This window comes from Melospiza melodia, chromosome Z (genome assembly GCF_035770615.1).
Source record: "Melospiza melodia melodia isolate bMelMel2 chromosome Z, bMelMel2.pri, whole genome shotgun sequence".
NCBI lineage: Eukaryota > Metazoa > Chordata > Aves > Passeriformes > Passerellidae > Melospiza > Melospiza melodia.
Genome location: NC_086226.1, coordinates 81,646,631 through 81,665,717, shown reverse-complemented (window position 1 = coordinate 81,665,717; position 19,087 = coordinate 81,646,631). Strand labels below are relative to the sequence as shown.

At 51.2% G+C, this 19,087-nt stretch overlaps 1 protein-coding gene across 1 annotated transcript; it reads left to right on the top strand.

Moving 5' to 3' along the window:
• The first annotated feature begins 7,182 nt into the window (after window positions 1-7,182).
• ZCCHC9 (zinc finger CCHC-type containing 9) lies at window positions 7,183-12,496 on the top strand. The gene is made up of 5 exons (XM_063181168.1): window positions 7,183-7,452; window positions 8,588-8,738; window positions 8,966-9,058; window positions 9,971-10,039; window positions 11,565-12,496. Exons 1-5 carry the CDS (start codon window positions 7,183-7,185, stop codon window positions 11,678-11,680), a joined length of 699 nt encoding a protein of 232 aa, XP_063037238.1. The 3' UTR covers window positions 11,681-12,496.
• The last annotated feature ends 6,591 nt before the right edge of the window (window positions 12,497-19,087 follow it).

Below are 19,087 nucleotides of genomic sequence, written 5' to 3'. Positions count from 1 at the left end.
GCTCACCATGGTCCACGTGCTCAGCAGCACAGCGGGAAGGAAAAAACCAGCAAGCGCTGACAATCCCACTGATTGCTGCTTTTCTGCATATGGAAACTCAGTGTTTCACAGCCAGAACACCAGTTCCCAGGCAGGTCCCTGGGTGAGTCATATCTGCAGAGCTGTGGCTGGATAGCTGGCCCATAACTGGCTACAGACATTTTAAAGTCACAATTGGAAGCTAATTGAGAGCTGGATGGTGAATTAGCTGCTCTTGAAAATCAGCAGCAGGGTGTGCTGGCTCAGAAGGAGAGCTGCAGAGTGTGGAGCTTCCATGTGATTACTGTTACTTCCTCGTCTATGCTGGGCACATTCCCTGGCATTTTGCTGCTGGCTTTCCAAATGCTGGTTAATAACAGTAATTCTGCGGGAGGGAATCAGACTATTGCTGATTCTACATAGAAGGCAAATAAGCAAAACTGGAAAGGCTCCACTGTTAGCCCTCCAAAACTCTCAGGTCAACACAAAACCCAGCTGTGGGCCAAGTATCCTCAGATTTTAGCCTGTATTTTGCTTTTCTCCTGCTGATGGGCAGCAGCACAACGTCCAGTGGGCTGCCCCTTGCTAACAGCAATCCTGAGGGGCTGCTGTGGGGCTGCTGGCTCTTTCAGTGCCCTTAACAGCCTGGAGGATGAGGTGCATCACTCACCAGCCAGTCCCCTGATGGAACTATGGGGTGGTTTGCAGGGCTCCCAGGACCAGGGAGGAGAAGAGAATCTTGGCTCCACGTTTCAGAAGGCTGGTTTATTATGTTATGATATATATTATATTAAAAGAAAATGATATATTAGAACTATACTAAAAGAATGGAAGAAAGGATTTCATCAGAAGGAAGGAAAGGAGAAGGAGAAGGAGAAGGAGAAGGAGAAGGAGAAGGAGAAGGAGAAGGAGAAGGAGAAGGAGAAGGAGAAGGAGAAGGAGAAGGAGAAGGAGAAGGAGGAGAAGGAGAAGGAGAAGGAGAAGGAGAAGGAGAAGGAGGAGAAGGAGAAGGAGAAGGAGAAGGAGAAGGAGAAGGAGAAGGAGAAGGAGAAGGAGAAGGAGAAGGAGGAGAAGGAGGAGAAGGAGAAGGCACTGCTCCAACTGTGGCATTCTGTTTTGTTGGCTTCCAAGCATGTCCCTCACAACCAGAACACTCCTCCTCACACGGCTTATTTTGCAAAGGCTTGTTGTCACCCACATTTTCCATTCTGTGACCTTTCTCTCTCCCCATGATCTCTATACAGCCAGCAAGGGCAACTCAGCTGCTACACACGAATGGTGTGTTTTCATTCTTCATGCCACATCCCTAATTAATGTTTTAAATTAAATTTGGACAGCAACTAGTCAATGCAGGATGTCTTTGCTCAGTCTTCCTCCCTCAGGACGATGCTCAGGGCAGTGTTCTGTGTGCTTGGAGCCCAGCCTGGGGATGGGGTGTGGGCAGCAGGCTCTGTGCCCCTCAGGGCCTTCAGGGGCAGCTGGAGGGTGGCTGCTCTGCCCCACAGGGGCATCTTCAGCTGAACCAACTTATCCTTGTGGAGCACAGCAACGAGCACAGTTTGTTTCCTGCTGCTCCTTGAATGCTGCAGCAGGGAACAAACAACCTGAAAGGCTGTGCGCCCACACAAAGGAAGGAAAGCATGCAGATAATCGCTCAACAAGAAAATATTAAAGGTTCAAAAGCTGGGTTTGTGCACCAACTCTTGACATAAAATGCTACTTCTTGTTTGTCATTTTTATTTTCCCCATGCCACAAGTACTGCACTGCTGAGACCCTTTTCTGCCAATAAACTCTTTGCTGGTAGACTCTGATTCTCTATAAATCTTTGAAATTTATTTGATTAAGTGCCCCAGGAGCTATGTGCCATGCCTCAAGCACTTCTCTAATGCTCTTGACAAAGCAGCTAAGGACCAGCAGAAATAATCTCTCAGGTCAAGCTCCATCAGAGCCCAAGTGCATCAAAGCCCACCTGGAGCCCACTGCTCCATTAGGCAGTTCATGGAGGGTGAGAAGTGGGCAGGAATTTCCCATTACAAGGCCAGAGAAAACAGCCACTTGAGGTGAGGTACTCGGAAGAAATTGTTCCCTGGCAGGGTGGGCAGCCCTGGCACAGGGTGCCCAGAGCAGCTGGGGCTGCCCCTGCACCCCTGGCACTGCCCGAGGCCAGGCTGGACACTGGGACAGGGGAAGGTGTCCCCAGCCAGGGTCTCTGTACAGACCACAAACAGGACAGGGCTGTTGGGAACTGCCTTGAGCTGTTTGATTTTCCAGCATCACTCTCACTCCATGGCTATGGCAATGGAAGGTGCCAGCAGCTCACATCCCAGGCAGCAGACACAGAACTCAATGTCACACCTCACTTTATGAGTTTTGTGACCAATCACACAAAGCAAAAGCACACTGACAGTATTTATATCTGTACAGTGTATATTCTATATTGACAGTAGTTCTGTCCAACCACTATGAGCACAGGTACCTTTGGTTAAACAGTGCTGGCTTATTTCAAATGCAATGCCTGCTTGTGAGCCTTCAAACACAATGCACACAGCTCCATTATTAAGCTTCAACCTTCCTAATACCTTGCTAGATAAACTTTTCTGCAGCTTAGGGAGTTATTCTAGACAAGCATTAATACACAGATTATTGCTCTGTTTGCCCTTGCTTTTCTACAGTTTAAATAATTTTCCTGCTGCCCAATCTCATGGCTGCTGCTTGGCTCCCGTCACAGTTCTGCTGTCTCTGGGGCCTTTTGCAGCTTTCCCAAACCCCTCTGATTCTGTGCATTCCCACAGAAGGTGTCCCTGCCATGGCAGGGGTGGCACTGGTGGGATTCAGGGTCCCTCCCAACCCAAACCAGCCTGTACCTGCAGCAGGTGCCCCTGGTCTCACCTGTGACACCTCACACCTGCAATCCTTGGCTGCCCCAGCAAAACTGACAATGGGCTCTGCACGTTCATGATTCTGTCACTCCTGCAGGATCAATGCACACCTGAGCATGCCTGATAGAATGTTTCTCTGGAAACATCAAACCCAAAAGGGAGCACATAACACCAGGAATAACTTACAGCTAATATTTATATGCAGAATTACTTTACTAATGACATTTGCTGGAATGCAATTCAAGAGTTGCATGCTCATCTCTCTCCTGCAATGCCTCTTACAGTCTGCCTTCAGCCTGAGGTTTCATTAAGAGATTAAAGGCTTAAACGGTCACTTCTTTTGCCTGCAAAAATGCCTGTGGGAAAGCCCAAAATGCACTGCATATGGCACAGAATCTTACCAAGCCAAATCTCCCAAGAGGGCACAGAGTCACCCACTGCCCAGCCTGGTGCTGATGACTGATGACACATTTTTAATTCACTCTTAATTACTACACAAAAGTATTGAGCTCCTAATAAGAAAATATCAGCTATATTACAGTAATAAGTCTATCAGTAAACAAGGGTAATGAAAGTATGTTTTTAATCTACCCACTGTTCAGGGACCTTAGGTGGACCCAGTAGGGAGGAAAGAAAGAGGAAAGAAAGCTGATAAATTATGCCAGTTAATTTTTATCTATTTTATGTCTACTCTGTTTTGAATATGCTGTAAGTTTTCAGTGTACACCTTTAAGAGGTATCTGTCCCAGCTCTCATTCTCTCATTCCAGTTTCATGCTCTGCTTTCTGAACCAGCATTTGGGCCTCAAAATTACTGGTACTTGGCCATAACTGCATGAACTACTGGCATATTTCTCAAAATTTATTTGTATTTATTTTGATTTTTCTGTAGAAATGAGGAATTTATCCTTTTCTTGAGCAAGAGGACTATAAGCAATTAGTAAGACTGAAAAGACTGGAGCACTCTCCCTTGCCGATCCCTCTGCTGCTGCCTGCAGTTTCAGCCTGTTCCTTCTCCTTTTCTCTGTGAAATGCAGCAGTTTTCCAAAATACAGCCAATCCTGCAGAAAAGGATTGTATCCAAACACAGGAGGGTAACCCATTCCTCCTTTGTTCATCCACACCTTCAACCCTAGAAATTACAACTTTGTGATCTGAAGAGACAAGCTTAAGCTAAGTGCTGTGCAAATCCAGTTTAAATTAATTCATCTCCTCGCTGTGGGTTTCTGGAAAAAACAAAATTACATTCTCCTGTGAGAAAACAGTGTTTTCTGCTCAACAGGCAGCCACCTAAAGCTGAGATAAGGGAAAATTCTTGTGCTATCCTAACAGTGACTGTCTAACATTCCAACTCGAGCCAGTTTCTCAGATTGTCATTTTGATACAAGGATAACAAACAGCAGCTTTGCAGTGTAAAACAGCGCAATAAAATAACTGACCACAGACCTTAACCTTCAAAGGCCTCAGTTCATCCAGGCGTTTGAACATTTCCCTGAACATAAACCAATAAATATCTGTGCTGACCCAGCAACAAAAGTTAACGGAGCAACTTATTTAAATATGGTTGTTAAGTGTCCTGAAAGGGTCACAGCTGTGAGCAGCACAGCCCGGTGGAAATGACATCCAGGGCTGGTCAGCTGAGCAGGCTCGCTGAAGGGGATGCTGCCCTGGCTGTAGCCATCAAAATCCATAAATATTTAAGATTAAATGTAGCCTCTGGTGCCCCTTCAGCAGACAAACCCTCCTGTGTGGGGTGTGAGCATTATGAATGCATGAACACTGTGCTGTGTTCACACAACTTGCTGCTTCTTGGGAAAAACTTTAAAAACTAATAAAAAAGAAGTTACAATTATTTGCACCGCTGCTGGCTTGCTCACAACTCACCTGGGGAGCTCCCAGCCCAGTAAATGTCAGCCTGGAACAAATCCCACACCAGTGCAAAATAAAACAGGTGTGGCCTCTGCCAAACAGGTGATATTGGAGGTAGATGCTGTCTGGCTGATTGAGCAGGAAGGTGTCCACAAAGCTGGATCTTAAGGGTGGCTGATCCTGTCTAGATACACGCACATATAAAATTCCAGGCTGGGAAAGAGAGGACAGCACATTTAGGACTTCATCAGAGCAGAAAGCAAGCAAGCTGCAGGAGCAACAGGGACCTCATGCTGTGGCTGAGCTCTAACTACACCAGCAAAGGAGGTGGTTTTAATTTCAAGAAGACAGACTGGTCCCTTCTGGTTTTATTTCCTGGCTCTTACACGGCATTCATAAATAATTCTTTTATCAGCAGTCAGCGCTAATTGCTCTTAAACTCGGGCCTGTCCTGCCAGGCAGCGGTGCCGTGCGGGGAACTCTTTGTGCACATCTCCCTCTAGTGGGCTCAAAACCCCCGAAAATCGGCAAAATCCGCCAATTCCTCCGGGGAGACTCCAGTGTTCGGGAGAACTACTAGGGGAAGTGTAATGTCCTTTATAGGTTTTATATAGCGTATGTATATTGCATATACCTTTATAACACCAACCAGGAAGCGTCACGGGTGTGAAAAATGCATATTTTATGATTGGCTTTTCGCAAATATTACAAGGAATATTACATGTGTTGTGTTAGAAAATAATGCTGTATTAATTCTCCTAAGTAGTGTGCTAAACATAAATTTAGGTTATAAAAAATATTAAAATATAAACTATGCTATGTAGGATACTTTTTTAAAGAAAGGACTGGCAGCCAGATAGCAGCCACAGGACATCTGAATATTTCAGAGAAAGAGAATTTATTGCCCCATTATCAGGAGAAATGAACTTCTTCCCGCGTCAAAGGTGCTGTCAGGATTAAGAGAAAGAAGTTGAAGATGACCAGAGAGAATCCTGTGTTTGAATGAGATTTGTGCATCATGGATGAGGTGTATGAATATGCAACAGGCATTAAAGGGTTAATCCTCTGTTAACGTGGGGCCTTTTTTGGACGCATGCTGCCCAGAAAAGGTACCCAGACTGTCTGTAACTCTTTCTTTCTATTGTCTCATATTGTCCCAGTCCAAATTATTATTACTGTAATTGTATTACTATATTTATAACCATTTTATTACTATTAAACTTTTGAAATTTGAAAAACAAGTGACTGACATTTTTCACAATGGAGATCCAGTAAAATGCTAAAAACACAAGAGGCAGTAGCCTAACCTGAGGCAAGAGGGAAGCATTATTTGACTTATCAACATTAATTTCAGCTGTGGAGTGGCCTCCTCTGATAACAAAGCCGGGGATTTACTGGGCCACCCCTCACTGTCCCCGGGTGAGACCCCACCTGTAGAGCTGCCCAGCCCTGGAGGAGCCCTGGGGCTGCTGTGGGGCAGGGCTGGGACCCCAGAGCCCAGAGACGAGCCCGGAGCCCAGAGCCCCGAGCCCAGAGCCCAGAGCCCCGAGCCCCGAGCCCAGAGCCCAGAGCCCCGAGCCCCGAGCCCAGAGCCCGGAGCCCAGAGCCCCGAGCCCCGAGCCCAGAGCCCCGTGCTGGGCCCAGAGCTCAGAGCCCAGAGCCCCGAGCCCCGTCCAGAGCCCCGAGCCCAGAGCCCAGAGCCCCGTGCCGGGCCCAGAGCCCCGAGCCCGGCCCAGCCCAGCGGGGGCAGCAGGGCCGAGGCCATTCTGCCCCTCTGCCCCTCAGGCAGAGCCCACCTGCAGAGCTGCCCCAGCCCCGGGCCGGCCCAGCAAGGAGCCGCAGCTGCCGCAGCCGGGCCAGAGGAGGCTCCGGCACGGGCACGGGGATGGAGCAGCTCTGCCGGCAGCAAAGGCCGCCACGGCTGCCATCGCTCACCCGGGCACCAGAAGCTTCGGCCCGAGCTCGGGGCGGCCTCGCGGGGCCCGGAGGGGCCGCGGCAAAGATGGACACGGACAATTGCCGAGGGCCGCGGGGACGGCGGCCGGGGAATGGCTCCCGGGGCCGGAGGGCAGGGCCGGCCGGGATCTTGGCAATGAGGAATTGTGCCCTGGCAGGGTGGGCAGGCCCTGGCACAGGGTGCCCAGAGCAGCTGGGGCTGCCCCTGCATCCCCGGCACTGCCCGAGGCCAGGCTTGGAGCAGCCTGGGGCAGTGGAAGGCGTCCCTGCCATGCCGGGTTCCCACAGCCCCTCCCGCCCAGCTCCCGGCTCCGCCTGCTCCTGCTCCTTCTCCTGCTCCTGCTCCCGCTCCTCCTCTTCCTCCTCCTCTTCCCGTCCGTCATCAGCCTGCGCGGTCCGGCCGTGCCCGAGCCCGTGTCGGAGCCTTTTGCGGGGCCTTTTGCGGAGCCTTTTGCGGACCATGACCCGCTGGGCCCGGCGCAGCGCCCCGCCCGGGGCCCGGGCTCTGTCCGCCACCCCTTGGGAGCAGCTGGCGCCGGGCGCGCAGCCGGAGCCGCCGCCGCCAGCCCGGAGCAGGAGGAGGAAGCTGTACGAGAACCAGGACGTGAACGGGTTCGCGGCACACCGCGGGGAGCAGCAGCAGCAGCAGGAGGAGGAGGAGGCGCGGAGGAAGGACAGGCGGCGGGAGAGCAGGAGGCTGAGGAGGCAGGAGAGGAAGAAGAACGCCATGGTGAGTCCTGCCCTGCGAGCGCGGGAGAAAAGGGAGAAACCCTTTCTGCTCGGCGTCTGGGGAGTGTGTCAGCCTGCATGAACAGTGAGCACAGTTACACCCTTTGTAATGAAATGTGTCGGGTTAAGGCTGGGGCGGATGCCTGTGATAGCTTGTCCAAAGTAATCTGATCAAAGCAACACAATTGCAAGCTCTAATTCCTAGTGAAGCTCACACAGAGCACGGTCCTCACTCTGTGGGGAAGAGGCAGTAGGTTCAGCGCATCCCACAGCTTACGATGCAATCTTTCCAAACTTCTCCCTGCTCCTGACCCACTTTTATACCGTTTCTTTGCTTTCAGGTGGAGATTCAGCGATTTCAGTCACACATCTTAGTTAGGGGTGGTTGTACCTGGGGAGTGGGTTGCTCAGGGTCACCCTGGGCTGGGATGGGGTCACAACAAACACAGGGATTCCACCCCAGCTGCCGATCCCACAGAGCATCCTCCCTTACCTCCCTTGCCTTTCAGCTGCTGTGTGGGATCAGCTGCAAGGTTCCTTCCTCGGCAAGGATTTTGGCACGGCTGTGGGGTCTCTGCCCCGCTCCCATTAGTCCTGCCTGGATTGTGCTCTGTGTGGGGATCCCATCCAGGGAGCAGCCACTGCATTTTCCCCTGAAATGTCCCCTTTTAACTCCCAGTCATTTTCCCACAGCATTGTTAAAAGAGGTGCAGCTCTCTCTGTATTTCCCTGTGCTGGTGCTGCTGTGGGGCTCAGCAAGAGCTCAGCCCTCCCCTGCCACAGGCACAGCGTGTTTCAGGTGAAAGATGTGAAGTTTGGAACAAAAGGAGGCTCTCAGGTCCAGTTGTAGCCTTTGGCATGGCTCTCCTGGCTCACTACTATCTTTGAGGAGTTCCCAGCCCCTCTTGGTTCCTGGCTGAAACGAAATCATGCAGCTTCAGTGTGTGATTCATCAAACTGTGTGTTGCTGGTTAAAGGAGAAAAATGTCCATGTTTTGTGGTTTGATGGCAGAGCATAAAGTCTCTTCCTGGCTGCTTTTTCCTGGGGACAAAATGGTGTTTGCCCTTTAGGCCCTGGGATTTCCATGTTTTCAGCGCCGCTCACGGAATTCATCACTGGATTTTGCTCTTCCAAGGTGTGTTTCCACTGCAGAGAGCCTGGCCACGGCGTGGCTGATTGTCCTGCAGTGCTGGAGAGCCAGGACATGGGGACGGGGATTTGCTACCGCTGCGGATCCACGGAGCACGACCTCAGCCAGTGCAGAGCCAAGGTGGATCCAGCTGCTGGTGGGTCTCAGGAAGTTTTGCTGTGTGTGAAATGCTCGGCTCTGAGCTGTCCCAGTGCTGACCCTGAAGCTTTGTGTGCTAGAAATCTAACTTTTCCAGTATTAGCAGGGAGCCTGGCAGTAATTTATAGCATGAAGTGATGAAAATATTGTCATGGCACCGTGTTGGGTCTGTGACTTCACCAGGGTTTTGATGTGGACCATAAACCCTGTTGTGGAATTTTGCAGGGCCATTTCCATATGCAAAGTGTTTCATCTGTGGTGAGATGGGACATCTGTCGAGGTCGTGTCCGGATAATCCCAAGGGGTTGTATGCTGAAGGTGAGTGTTCTGATTCACTAAATTTAGTGAAATTGAAATTTCTGTGTCCTTCCTACCTGACACAGAGCAAAGTAGCTCTGCAAGAGAATGAGAATGTGGCTAAAAGGAATTGCTGTGTATCTTTCAGTAAAAGCAGAGTTAATTCTGGGGAATTCCTTGTCAAATAAATTACCTGGGGATTTCTAATTTAAGGGTGGGTTTAGTATTAAATGACAGGATGAGGTGCAAAGTGTGGGACTTTGCTTGTGCCTCAGCATCAGGACATGCACCAAGGAACAAAATCCTGTGTGAATGTAGGCAGTGTGTATTTACATGCACCCAAGTAGGTGGTAGGAACATTCTTACACATTAGCTTAAAATTCTGGGAATTACAAAACACAGGCTGCCACTAAAGGGAGAGCATCTTCAGCCTGAGTAACTTTAATGAGAATTGGGGTCTAACTGAAGGTTTCACTCTTCCATTGGCTCCAACAATCAGCATTCCCTGTCCTGGAGTTTCCCTGCACAAACATGGGGCCTTGGCAAGCTCCAGAGGGTGATCTTGCAGCACAGCTGGAGTGGAACAAAAATCACCTTGCTTTCAAGTGTTTGTATTGTGGGATTTCGTGTTGTGTCGAATTTCACCTCTCAGTACCTGCAGCTGGATTACCTGCCTCTCAGGAGCCCCCGTCACTTTCATAAGTTGCTTTGAGTGTGTGTTTCAGCAGAATTCAGCCTGTTTCTCAAAAACAGAGCTTCCAGCACATCAGAAATACCCAGTGAGCAGTGGCTGGAGTCTGTGGTGTGTGGTGCTGTACAGATCCCAAACAGCTGTGTCCCTCACAGACACAGGCAGGGAATTTGGTTGGGTGTTTTCTGGGTGTTTTGTGGTGTTTTTTCCCCTAGATGAGTAACAGCTTTCTGTGTGAACAGGTGGGGGCTGCAAGCTGTGTGGCTCTGTGGAGCACTTCAAAAAGGACTGCCCGGAGAAGCAGAACGCAGGTGAGCTGCAGGGCTGTGGGGTGGCTGTGGGCCCAGCAGGGTCCAGCTGCTGCTCCGTGTGGCTCTGGGAAGAGGGTTGGAAGCAGCAGAGGTGCCCTTTTGTTGGGGCAGCAGCTGGGAGGGTTCCTTCTCAGGGAGGGTGTGGAGGAGGCAGTAAGTTGTGGTGCAAATCTAAGGCAATTCATTTTTTTGTTAAAACAGAAAATTCATCTTGTGTGTATCTGAAGGCCATATGAAATAATCTGTAATTTTTTTTGGCCAGTAACTGTGCTGCTGTTCACAGTCTGGCAGAACTGGCTGCTGCTTGTTGCAGATTTCAGTGTGGAGTGGTGGGGCTGAACGCAGTGCCAGGTGCAGGGTGCTGGTGTGTGCAGGCAGCTGTGTCAGGCACCCAGGGCAGGGACAAGGAAGGTCTGTCCTGCTGGATTCACAGCTCAGGAACTGCTTCCTTACATGTTCCTCTGCTTTCCATGTGGGGGGAAAGATTAAAGGAGGTACCCCAAGCCCCCACTGTCCTACAGGAGGCAAAGCATCCCAAAAGGGTTTGAAGAATGATCCTGTTACTGGGGTGGTGGCACACTTGGGCATTTTTCTACTTAGTTTCTATGACACTTAGTTATTGTGCCCCTTAATAATAAGCCACTTTGGTGAAATTTGTGTAAGAATTATTTATGGCATTCTCTATATCTGATCTTACATTAATGATATTTTTAGGTCTGAGACCCTATGTAGGATTCTAGGTATGTAATGCTTTGCCAGTTTAGAATGGGTCAGATTCAGTCTGAGTGTAAACTTCTAGTATGACAGAAGTTTATGACACCAAAAGACTCTGAAATTGCCCCAAACTCATGAGCAAGTAGCAAGGCTGTCCCCACCTGAGTGTTAGAAGCCTGTAACGATTTTTTCTATATTTTTTCTGGTAAGTTTAGCATCCATGAGGACTGCAAGTGCTGTTTATTTTCCCAAGGAACTTCTTTCAAAACTAGCACCGCTGGTTAAAAGCAGTTGAGTTACTTGGAGCTGTGACACCATTGGTGAGAATTGTGATATTTAAGCTGGTGTGTGCATTGTGCAGGGTATGGTCAGGTACAGGAGGACAGCTGAGAGCTGGCAAAGGAGTTCAGGCACTGCAGATGCCAGTTTCCTCAGGCAGATGGGGCCAGCCTCAGTGCCCAGAGGCTGATATGGATTCCCGTGGCATTCCCCATGGGCAGCAAGGCAGAATCCCCCCTGCCCTGCTGCCCGCGCTGCGCTCTGGGCCCAGCCCAGGCTCTGGGGTGCCAGCCCTGCCCCACAGCAGCCCCAGGGCTCCTCCAGGGCTGGGCAGCTCTGCAGGTGGGGTCTCACCTGGGGACAGTGAGGGGTGACCCGGTAAATCTCCAGCTGTGTTCTCAGAGCAGGCCGCTGCGCAGGTGAATTGTTGCTGAGCCAATGCGTGCAGCGCTGGGTGTGCTGCCCTGCTGGGGCTCAGCCCAGGCCGTGCAGGGGCAGGGCTGGCCTGGCACTGCTCTCCTGTGCCCTGCAGAGCAGGTGACTGTCGGGCGCTGGATGCCCGGCCTGAGCGCGGACCACGAGGACGTCGCGGCCGCGCCGGCGCCGCAGAGAGCGCGGCCCCAGCGACCCAAGGTTGTCACTTTCTGAAGGCTCCAGCCTCTCAAGGAGTTCTCCTGTGCTGCTGCGCTCCAGTGCTGACGACAGAGAGCGGATCCAGAAAATCAGGCGAGCTGCAGAGGAACTGTTGGTTTTCTGTCTCCCCTCATTTTCCCGGTTTGCCTCCCAAACTTGCCTGGCACGCTGTAAAGCTGGGAACAACAGGAGCACAGCAAGTGGCTGCTTTATTAAAGGAATTGTGGGTGTTTTCTAAAGGCTCTCGTTGGATTCTGGTTTGGTTTGGACTTTTCCTTTTAGGAATAATGAACTTATTCCTCCATATGTTCCAGCCTGAGCAGTCTTGTGGTGAAGCTTCAGATCAGCCCTGTGGGCTGCTGGGCTTGGGGAGCAGTTCCTGATGGTTGTGGTGGTAATTATCTGCCATTAACCTGGTTGGTCGTGCACACTGGGTCATTTCAGTGTGTTCACTAACAGAATCCAGCCCTTCCTCTGAAACCTCTGGTGAAACACAGCCCTAAGGAATTGCAGAGCAAGTGAGGAGCTTTCTTAGTTTATTTACTTATTTTTCAAAGAAAATGCTCAAAAATCTGCAGTGTTTCCATGCCTTGGTGAGCTGGGAGTAAACTTTTCTTTGTAAAAGAAAAAACCTGGTGGATATTAAACAGAAAAATTAAGAAACCAACTCCAAACAGAGTTCCTGCATCCACCAGTATTACTGGAGAAGCGCACCCTGACCTTCCCTCACATAATTTTCTTGCAGCAAAAAACAAATATGGGGAATTAAATTTTGTGGGGATATTTTATATTTGTACAGGTGATTATTTTTAATAAAATATTGCTAAAGAATACAGTGGTTAGAGGTCATATTTTAGATTCCTTGGTGCTGCTGTGGAGACTGAGCTAAGGGGTGTATGTTCAGTTAGTAATAATCAGAGCACATTTTTAAATGGGGAAGAGGAGTGGATGTGAATGAAACCAAGGATTGATTATGGAGTTTTAGTTAACTGTTGGTAACAGCTCAAAGCTATCAGTTTAATGTGGACATTTGGCAACAGACAGTTACAGCAGCTTAAGAAGCATTTCCCTTTCTATTTTACGAATTAAGTGCATTGTTTAAAAAGCGTATTTTTAGATAATTTCCCAGCTCCTTGGCTTTGTGATGTGTTCCTGCAGCCCTGGGGCCGTGGCCTTGGCCTGTCCTGGTGGTGCCAATGCTGCCCAGTGAGGGCTGGTGCGGGCTGTGGTTGTGCAGCTCCCGAGGAGGGGCTGATCTCCAGCTCCTGCAGAGCAATCTGAGCTGTTGGTACTGGACAAAACCACTGGCTAGGGGCAGCCGGTGCTGTTTCACAGAGGCATGCGTGGCTGCAGGAGGCTGTTTGGAAAGCACCTGCAGAAGGTGCTGCTTGTCAAGGTGTCAGTCCATGAATTCACAGTGCTGGGTGCAGCAGCTTCTGGGCTGGCTGTGTCCAGAGCCAACATCAGGGGTCTCTCTTGAGCAGCGCTGGGAGCCCGGGTTACCTGTGCAGCGCAGGCGGCTCTGCCATCTCCTGCACGCCGGGGAGAGCCCCGCTGCCGGCAGGGAGCTGGGAGGCGGCACCCACCGCCTCGGGGCCTTCTGTGCTCGGAAGGGAATGCCTGGGCTCCCAGCGTGAGCTGCTGCACTTTATCCACGTGAAGGAAATGCTGACCTAGAATGAGATCTGGATCTGGATCTGTGAGCCAGAGGCCTGGAGCTGTGTGTCTCCCCACATTCCTGGTGAAGCACAGCCCGGTGGGGTGGCCCAGCAGGCAGAGCTGTGCCCAAAGGGAGGCACAGGCCAGGGGACACCGGAGAGGTGACACCCGCAGGGCTCCCCTTGGTGCCTCCCCTGCCGCCCTTCTCATGGTGTGGCTGGTGGGTTCCGTAAATCCCTGCAGCAGGCTCTGCTCGGGCTGCAGGGCACGCTGAAGGTGTGTCCAGTGCCAGTCCTGAGAGCCCTGGCCCTGGCGGCGGTGGCACTGCAGTGACACAGAGTGGCAGTGCTGGCCCTCACCAGGATGCAATGGCTGGTGCCACCCTCGCTGCTCTGAAGGGCCTCTCTGAGCTCAAAGAGAGCAGCACACGAGGCAGACACAGCTCAGCCCAGCTTGCTGGGGAGGAGGGCACCCAGGAGTTGCTGCTGCGTGTTTGTCTCTCCAGCCTGGCACAGCTGGAGCTCAGGGCTCTCCTGCAGAACCCACCAGCACTGCAGGGCAGCCTTCTGCACATACTGGGATGAAAACTGTGGTGAAACTGGCAAAGCTCCTCAGTAGCACTGGTTTCTGCAGATTACAAGGGGTGTGTCAGGGTCCCTCCTAGTGAACGGATGACCTGATGGTTCGTAGGGGTGATCTCAGGGGGCAAAAACCAACACGGTACAAGGGGGTTTGCAGTAATAATCAAATTAAATGCAGTTTTATTGAAATAACCACAGCAAAAATGCGATGGAGGCATTAAAAGGAAGAAAAAGAGAGAGAAAGAAATAGGAGAGAGAGAGGCAAGGAGAGGGGATATAGCTACCAACGCAGAGACGGAGTCCTTTGGTCCAGTCCAGCCAAGGGTCCGCCTGCTGCGCTTGGGAGATCTCAAAGGCTCTAGCTAACTCAGAGGTTTTTATTACTGAAAACTGTGAGGGGGACGAAACAGATACAATAGGGAACAGATGTAACAGGTAGTCCATGTTCTCAGCAGTAAATGAGAGGCATTGTTTTCTTGCTCCAGTGGTCACAATCTGCAGGCAAACATCTTGCTTTGGTCAGCTTGCCTCCCCACACACCTCCCCCGGGCTGGGGGTTTCAGTCCCAGTCCTTGGAAGGAGCAGAGGAGCCTTTTAGGAGTTTCATGTCTCAGTCCCTGGGACTGCGCCCAAGGGCTGAATCCCGATTTTGGTGAGTTTTGTCAGAAAAAACATCTCCATGAGGGGAGACCCCCAGTTCCTGAGGGGAGACACCCCCAGGATCAGGCCCAATGACTAAATCATGATTTTTGGGGATTTTCCAGGGGAATATCTGTGTGTTTTGTGTGAAGGGAGACCGCCCAGGACTGCCCCTGAGGGCTAAATCCCATTTTGGTGGGTTTTGTTAGGGAAACATATGCATGTTCTGTGTGAGGGGAGACCCCCGGTTCCTGAGGGGATACACACCTGGGATTAGGCCCAAAGAATAAATCTCGATTTTTTGAGGGTTTTCCAGAGAAATATCCATGTGTTCTGCATGAGGGGAGATCCCCAGGACTGCCTCTCATGGCTGAATCCTGATTTTGTGGGGTTTATCAGGGAAACATCTGCGTGTTCTGCGTGAGGGGAGACCCCCAGTTCCTGAGGGGAGAGACCCCCAGGACTGGGCCCACTTAATGTTTTGGTGTTTTCCAGGGGAATGCCTGCATGTTCATGTGAGGGGAGACCACCAGTATAGTAAACCCCTCGGGTTTAGCCAGGGCCCCTTGAAGAATAGAATGCTGACACAGCGGCAGAGAAGTTTCCTGTCTCCAGGGACATCCGCCTTGTACCTTATCCCTCTAGCCATATAAGGCAATATGTTGTTAACCCTACTATTGGTCACTTATGGTCACTCTAACACCTTTGCCATTGGTCAAGATTGGATCTGGGCCAAGGGTATAAAAGTAGCATACTGTACCCCTACTAACTGGGAAGAAGAAGAGCTGAGACCCTTCACGGACCCTCCAATAAAGCCATACTCGTGGAACAGTCGGCGTCTTCTGCTTCTCCTCTCTCTACTGTCTGCTGGAGCCTTAAGCCAAGGGAAAAGCTACCTAGCTGTCCTGGGGTGACGTTATGATGCTTGTATCCCCATTCATCTGTTCTGTGCCTTTAAGACCGGCTCTGAAGAGTGGAAGTTTTGTTTGGGTTTCTCTTATCAGGGACACAGAGACGGGCAGTACAGAGGGATGTTTTGGCTTCTTGCTTTTCAGCTTGCTGCTTTGCTTGCTCGCTTTTCTGCTCTTGCTTCTGCTCTCGCTTTTGCTTCTGCTTATTAGCTAGTTTAGCTAAACAGTCCAAATTCCTTCCTGGACTGTTTCTCCTCCTCTCCTGTTTCTGTGACCATCTCGAGCCTGCTCTGGATTGGGACTGAGAACACCGAGGATTCACACCATTTGGCTGCAGCAGCTACCCCAGCGCCAGAGGGACTGAGAACAGAGCAACCACCCCCGAAAGAGACTTCCTGATTTTGTCACCTTTCTCAGAGCGGTGTCAGCTGGTATTGTTCATTTTGTGTGCTGGGGGGTGCTGGGCCAGTCAAATAAACAGGTTCTTTCCACCTCTCTCCAAGGAATTTTTTCCCGAACCGGTTGGGGGGAGGGGCCGTGTGGGTTTTGCTTTCTGAAGGGGCCCTCCTTTGCAGATTCTTTAACAAATTTGCCCGAAACCAGGACAAAATATTGGCGCCCAACGTGGGGCGCAAGAGAGAGTGGAAAAACCCTGTTTTGAATGCACTTTGGTTGCTATTACTCTGTGTTCATTTAAATCAGCTAATAGCCATGCTTTTTGAATTCATAATGTCTGTTGGGATGAAGGTTTGCATGCATTTCTGGTCTCTAGGGTTTTTTGAGATTTTAATACCTCTCTGGTCCCTAGGTTTATTTTATTATCCAGAAATAGCTTTAGTATTGTCCCTCATCGTAACTTTTCATCTGAGGAGTAGCTATCCTGCTGGGCTTGGTGGCAATGATGTGCAAGAAGTTTATAAACATGCTAGTGTCTGCTCCAGGTATGAATGGTTCATGGTTATGGTTATGCATCCAGTTTGTTGCAAGAGGAGCAGGAGGGAATGAGGTTTTTCAGCCTCTGCTTTCCTTCTTCTCCTATGAATCAGTTGCATCACTAGTGAAGGATGGTCAGTTTCCCCTCAATGTTAAAGAAACCATCTTCCTGGTATTCAATCTGGTAACCTTCCTCTATACAGCCTGCTGCTTCTCTAGAATGAGGGCTGAGATTTCTAGAGGGGCTGATGAGACCCCTGCCTCAGGAGTAAACCCCGGTGTGGAAAATCCTAAGTGGTGTGGGAAATGGGAGGATATGGGCCAAATCCTGAAGGAGTCCAGGCTGCCTCGGAGGTAATAGGCACTGAAGCACAACTCCTCCTGGCATCCCGACTACCGGTGCTGGGGTGGATGTTCAAAGGCAAGGTTCCTTCCACTCACCATGCCACCAGTGCTACATGGAGCAAGTGGATCGCTCTCATCACTCGGCGCGCCCGTACAGGTAAACTGAATCGCCCTGGGATTTTGGAGGTCATTACAAATTGGCCTGAAGGTGAGAATTTTGGTGTCACAGATGAAGAGGAACAAGAATCGGTGACACGTGCTGAAGAGGCTCCTCCCTATAACCAACTGCCACCAGAGGAAACACGCTACGCTCTTTTCACTGACGGTTCCTGTCGCAAGGTAGGGATGAACCGGAAGTGGAAAACAGCCGTATGGAGCCCCACACGAGAGGCTGCACAAGCTACCAAAGGAGAAGGTGGATCAAGCCAACTTGCTGAACTCAAAGTTGTTCAACTGGCCCTGGACATTGCTGAGAGAGAGAAGTGGCCAAAGCTCTACCTCTACACTGATTCATCGATGGTAGCCAATGCTCTGTGGGGATGGCTGGAGAGGTGGAAAAAGGCTAACTGGCAACGTAGAGGGAAACCAATTTGGGCTGCTGATGAGTGGAAAGACATTGCTACCAGGGTAGGGAGGCTACCTGTGTGTAGCAGATAGGGTCAGGTGCTAGGAAAATCTTGCAATGTCACGGAAAGCAGCAGGATTCCTCTCCCCGTAATGCCTAGTGATAAGGGATCACCCAAGAATGTAGACCCCCCTTACATTAGTAACTTTCAACTCCTTATTAACCAATTACAGTAAGGTAAGACCCCCTGACGTAGAGAAAAACCTTCCCGAGTATAAAACCCAACAAGACGGGACAATAAAGGCCTTTGAACCGTCCACCACATTGGTGCCTGCGTGTGTTCTTGGCCCAAGTGACCCTGGAAAGTTTGGGTCGCCGTGCCGTTTCCTCAGAACCAGGTCGCCTTGCCTTGCATCAGAAGGCAACAACTGGTGCCGAAACCCGGGAAGCCGATTAGCGCCCGGGGAACGGGGATTCGCTTGGACAGAGAACGGCGGCTGCACAGCTGGTCTAGTGCAGTGGAGGGGACGCCCTCGAATCATGGAAGCTATAGCAAAGGTCGTAAGTCAGGCTCATGAGCAATGGGGAATTAAAGGTGAGCTCAGGAATTCTAATCTTGCTATTGCAAGGCTCCTAGAGCTCGGGACGATCGGATGTCTGGTAAATATATTATATTCGGAAGCGCGGGAGAAGTGCACTGCCGCCTCAGCAGAGGACTCTAAGTCCGCAGGCAGTGGTAAAAACCTCAAAGCGTGGGGGAAAGTAGAAGAGGCCCTACGCAAGATGTTAGTAGAACAGGAGACATGGAAAGCCGGGTGTACACGTTTATTAGCTACACCAAAGCTGGGGGCGGGGGCCGCGACACAGACCGCCTCTGAGAACGATTGGATTGAAGGCGGGAATATGCGGGGGCCGGGCGTGTTCCACCCCTTCCCGAGCCCAAGCCCAGAGCCCCTGGAGCCCCCAGGAGACATCCCGGAGCCCCCAGGGGACCCCCTGGAACACCCAGGGGACCCCCCAATCCTCCCACGGAGCCCGCCGGGTCCCAGTTCCCCCGCGGAACCATCTGAAAAATCCGCGGTTTCTCTATCCGTCCCTTCCCCGCCGGTTGCCGATCCGGCGCAGGAGGCAGAGCAGCGCGCGCGACGCTTCTGGCAGGGACTCGCGGAGAAGGCGCGGAACGCGACCAGATTGTCGGATCCTGCCGGGATCGGTAAAACCTCGCCCCCACCATGTGCGTTTAATGGCGCCGAACCACATGGCGAGGGCGGAAGGGAAGAGGCAGGGGGCGGAAATGCAGTCAGCCTGCTTAACAACGCATGCACGGGCGAGCGGGGAGAAGGGGCGGTCCCTGCGGAGGCGCGTAAAACCAATCAGAGCGCTCTATTCAAATTAGGTCCTTGTAGGGTAAGGACCTCCCCCAGCAGGAGGCGGGGGGAGCCCAGGGAGAGGGAGCGGCACCACCCCGGAAGGGGGAAGCGAAGCCGAAGCCGAACAAAACGGCGCGGAGCGCCGGAAGTGTACCGGCAGTCAGCTTCCGGCTCAGAGTCAAGTAACAGCTGCTCAGACAGCTCGGAAGAGCCGACCGAGTCCGGCTGGGACTCGGAAACCAAGAGAGCAGAATTAATGTGGTTTCGAGCGAAACCGAATAAAGCTTTAAACAATATCGGGAAACAATCGCAACACAAACTCACCAATTGGGGGAAAATAAAAATAGCTTGTGCAGACCGGGCACCGGCAGCCACGATACACGCTTTCCCGGCAAGGGTCACCGGAGCGCGGGGGAACC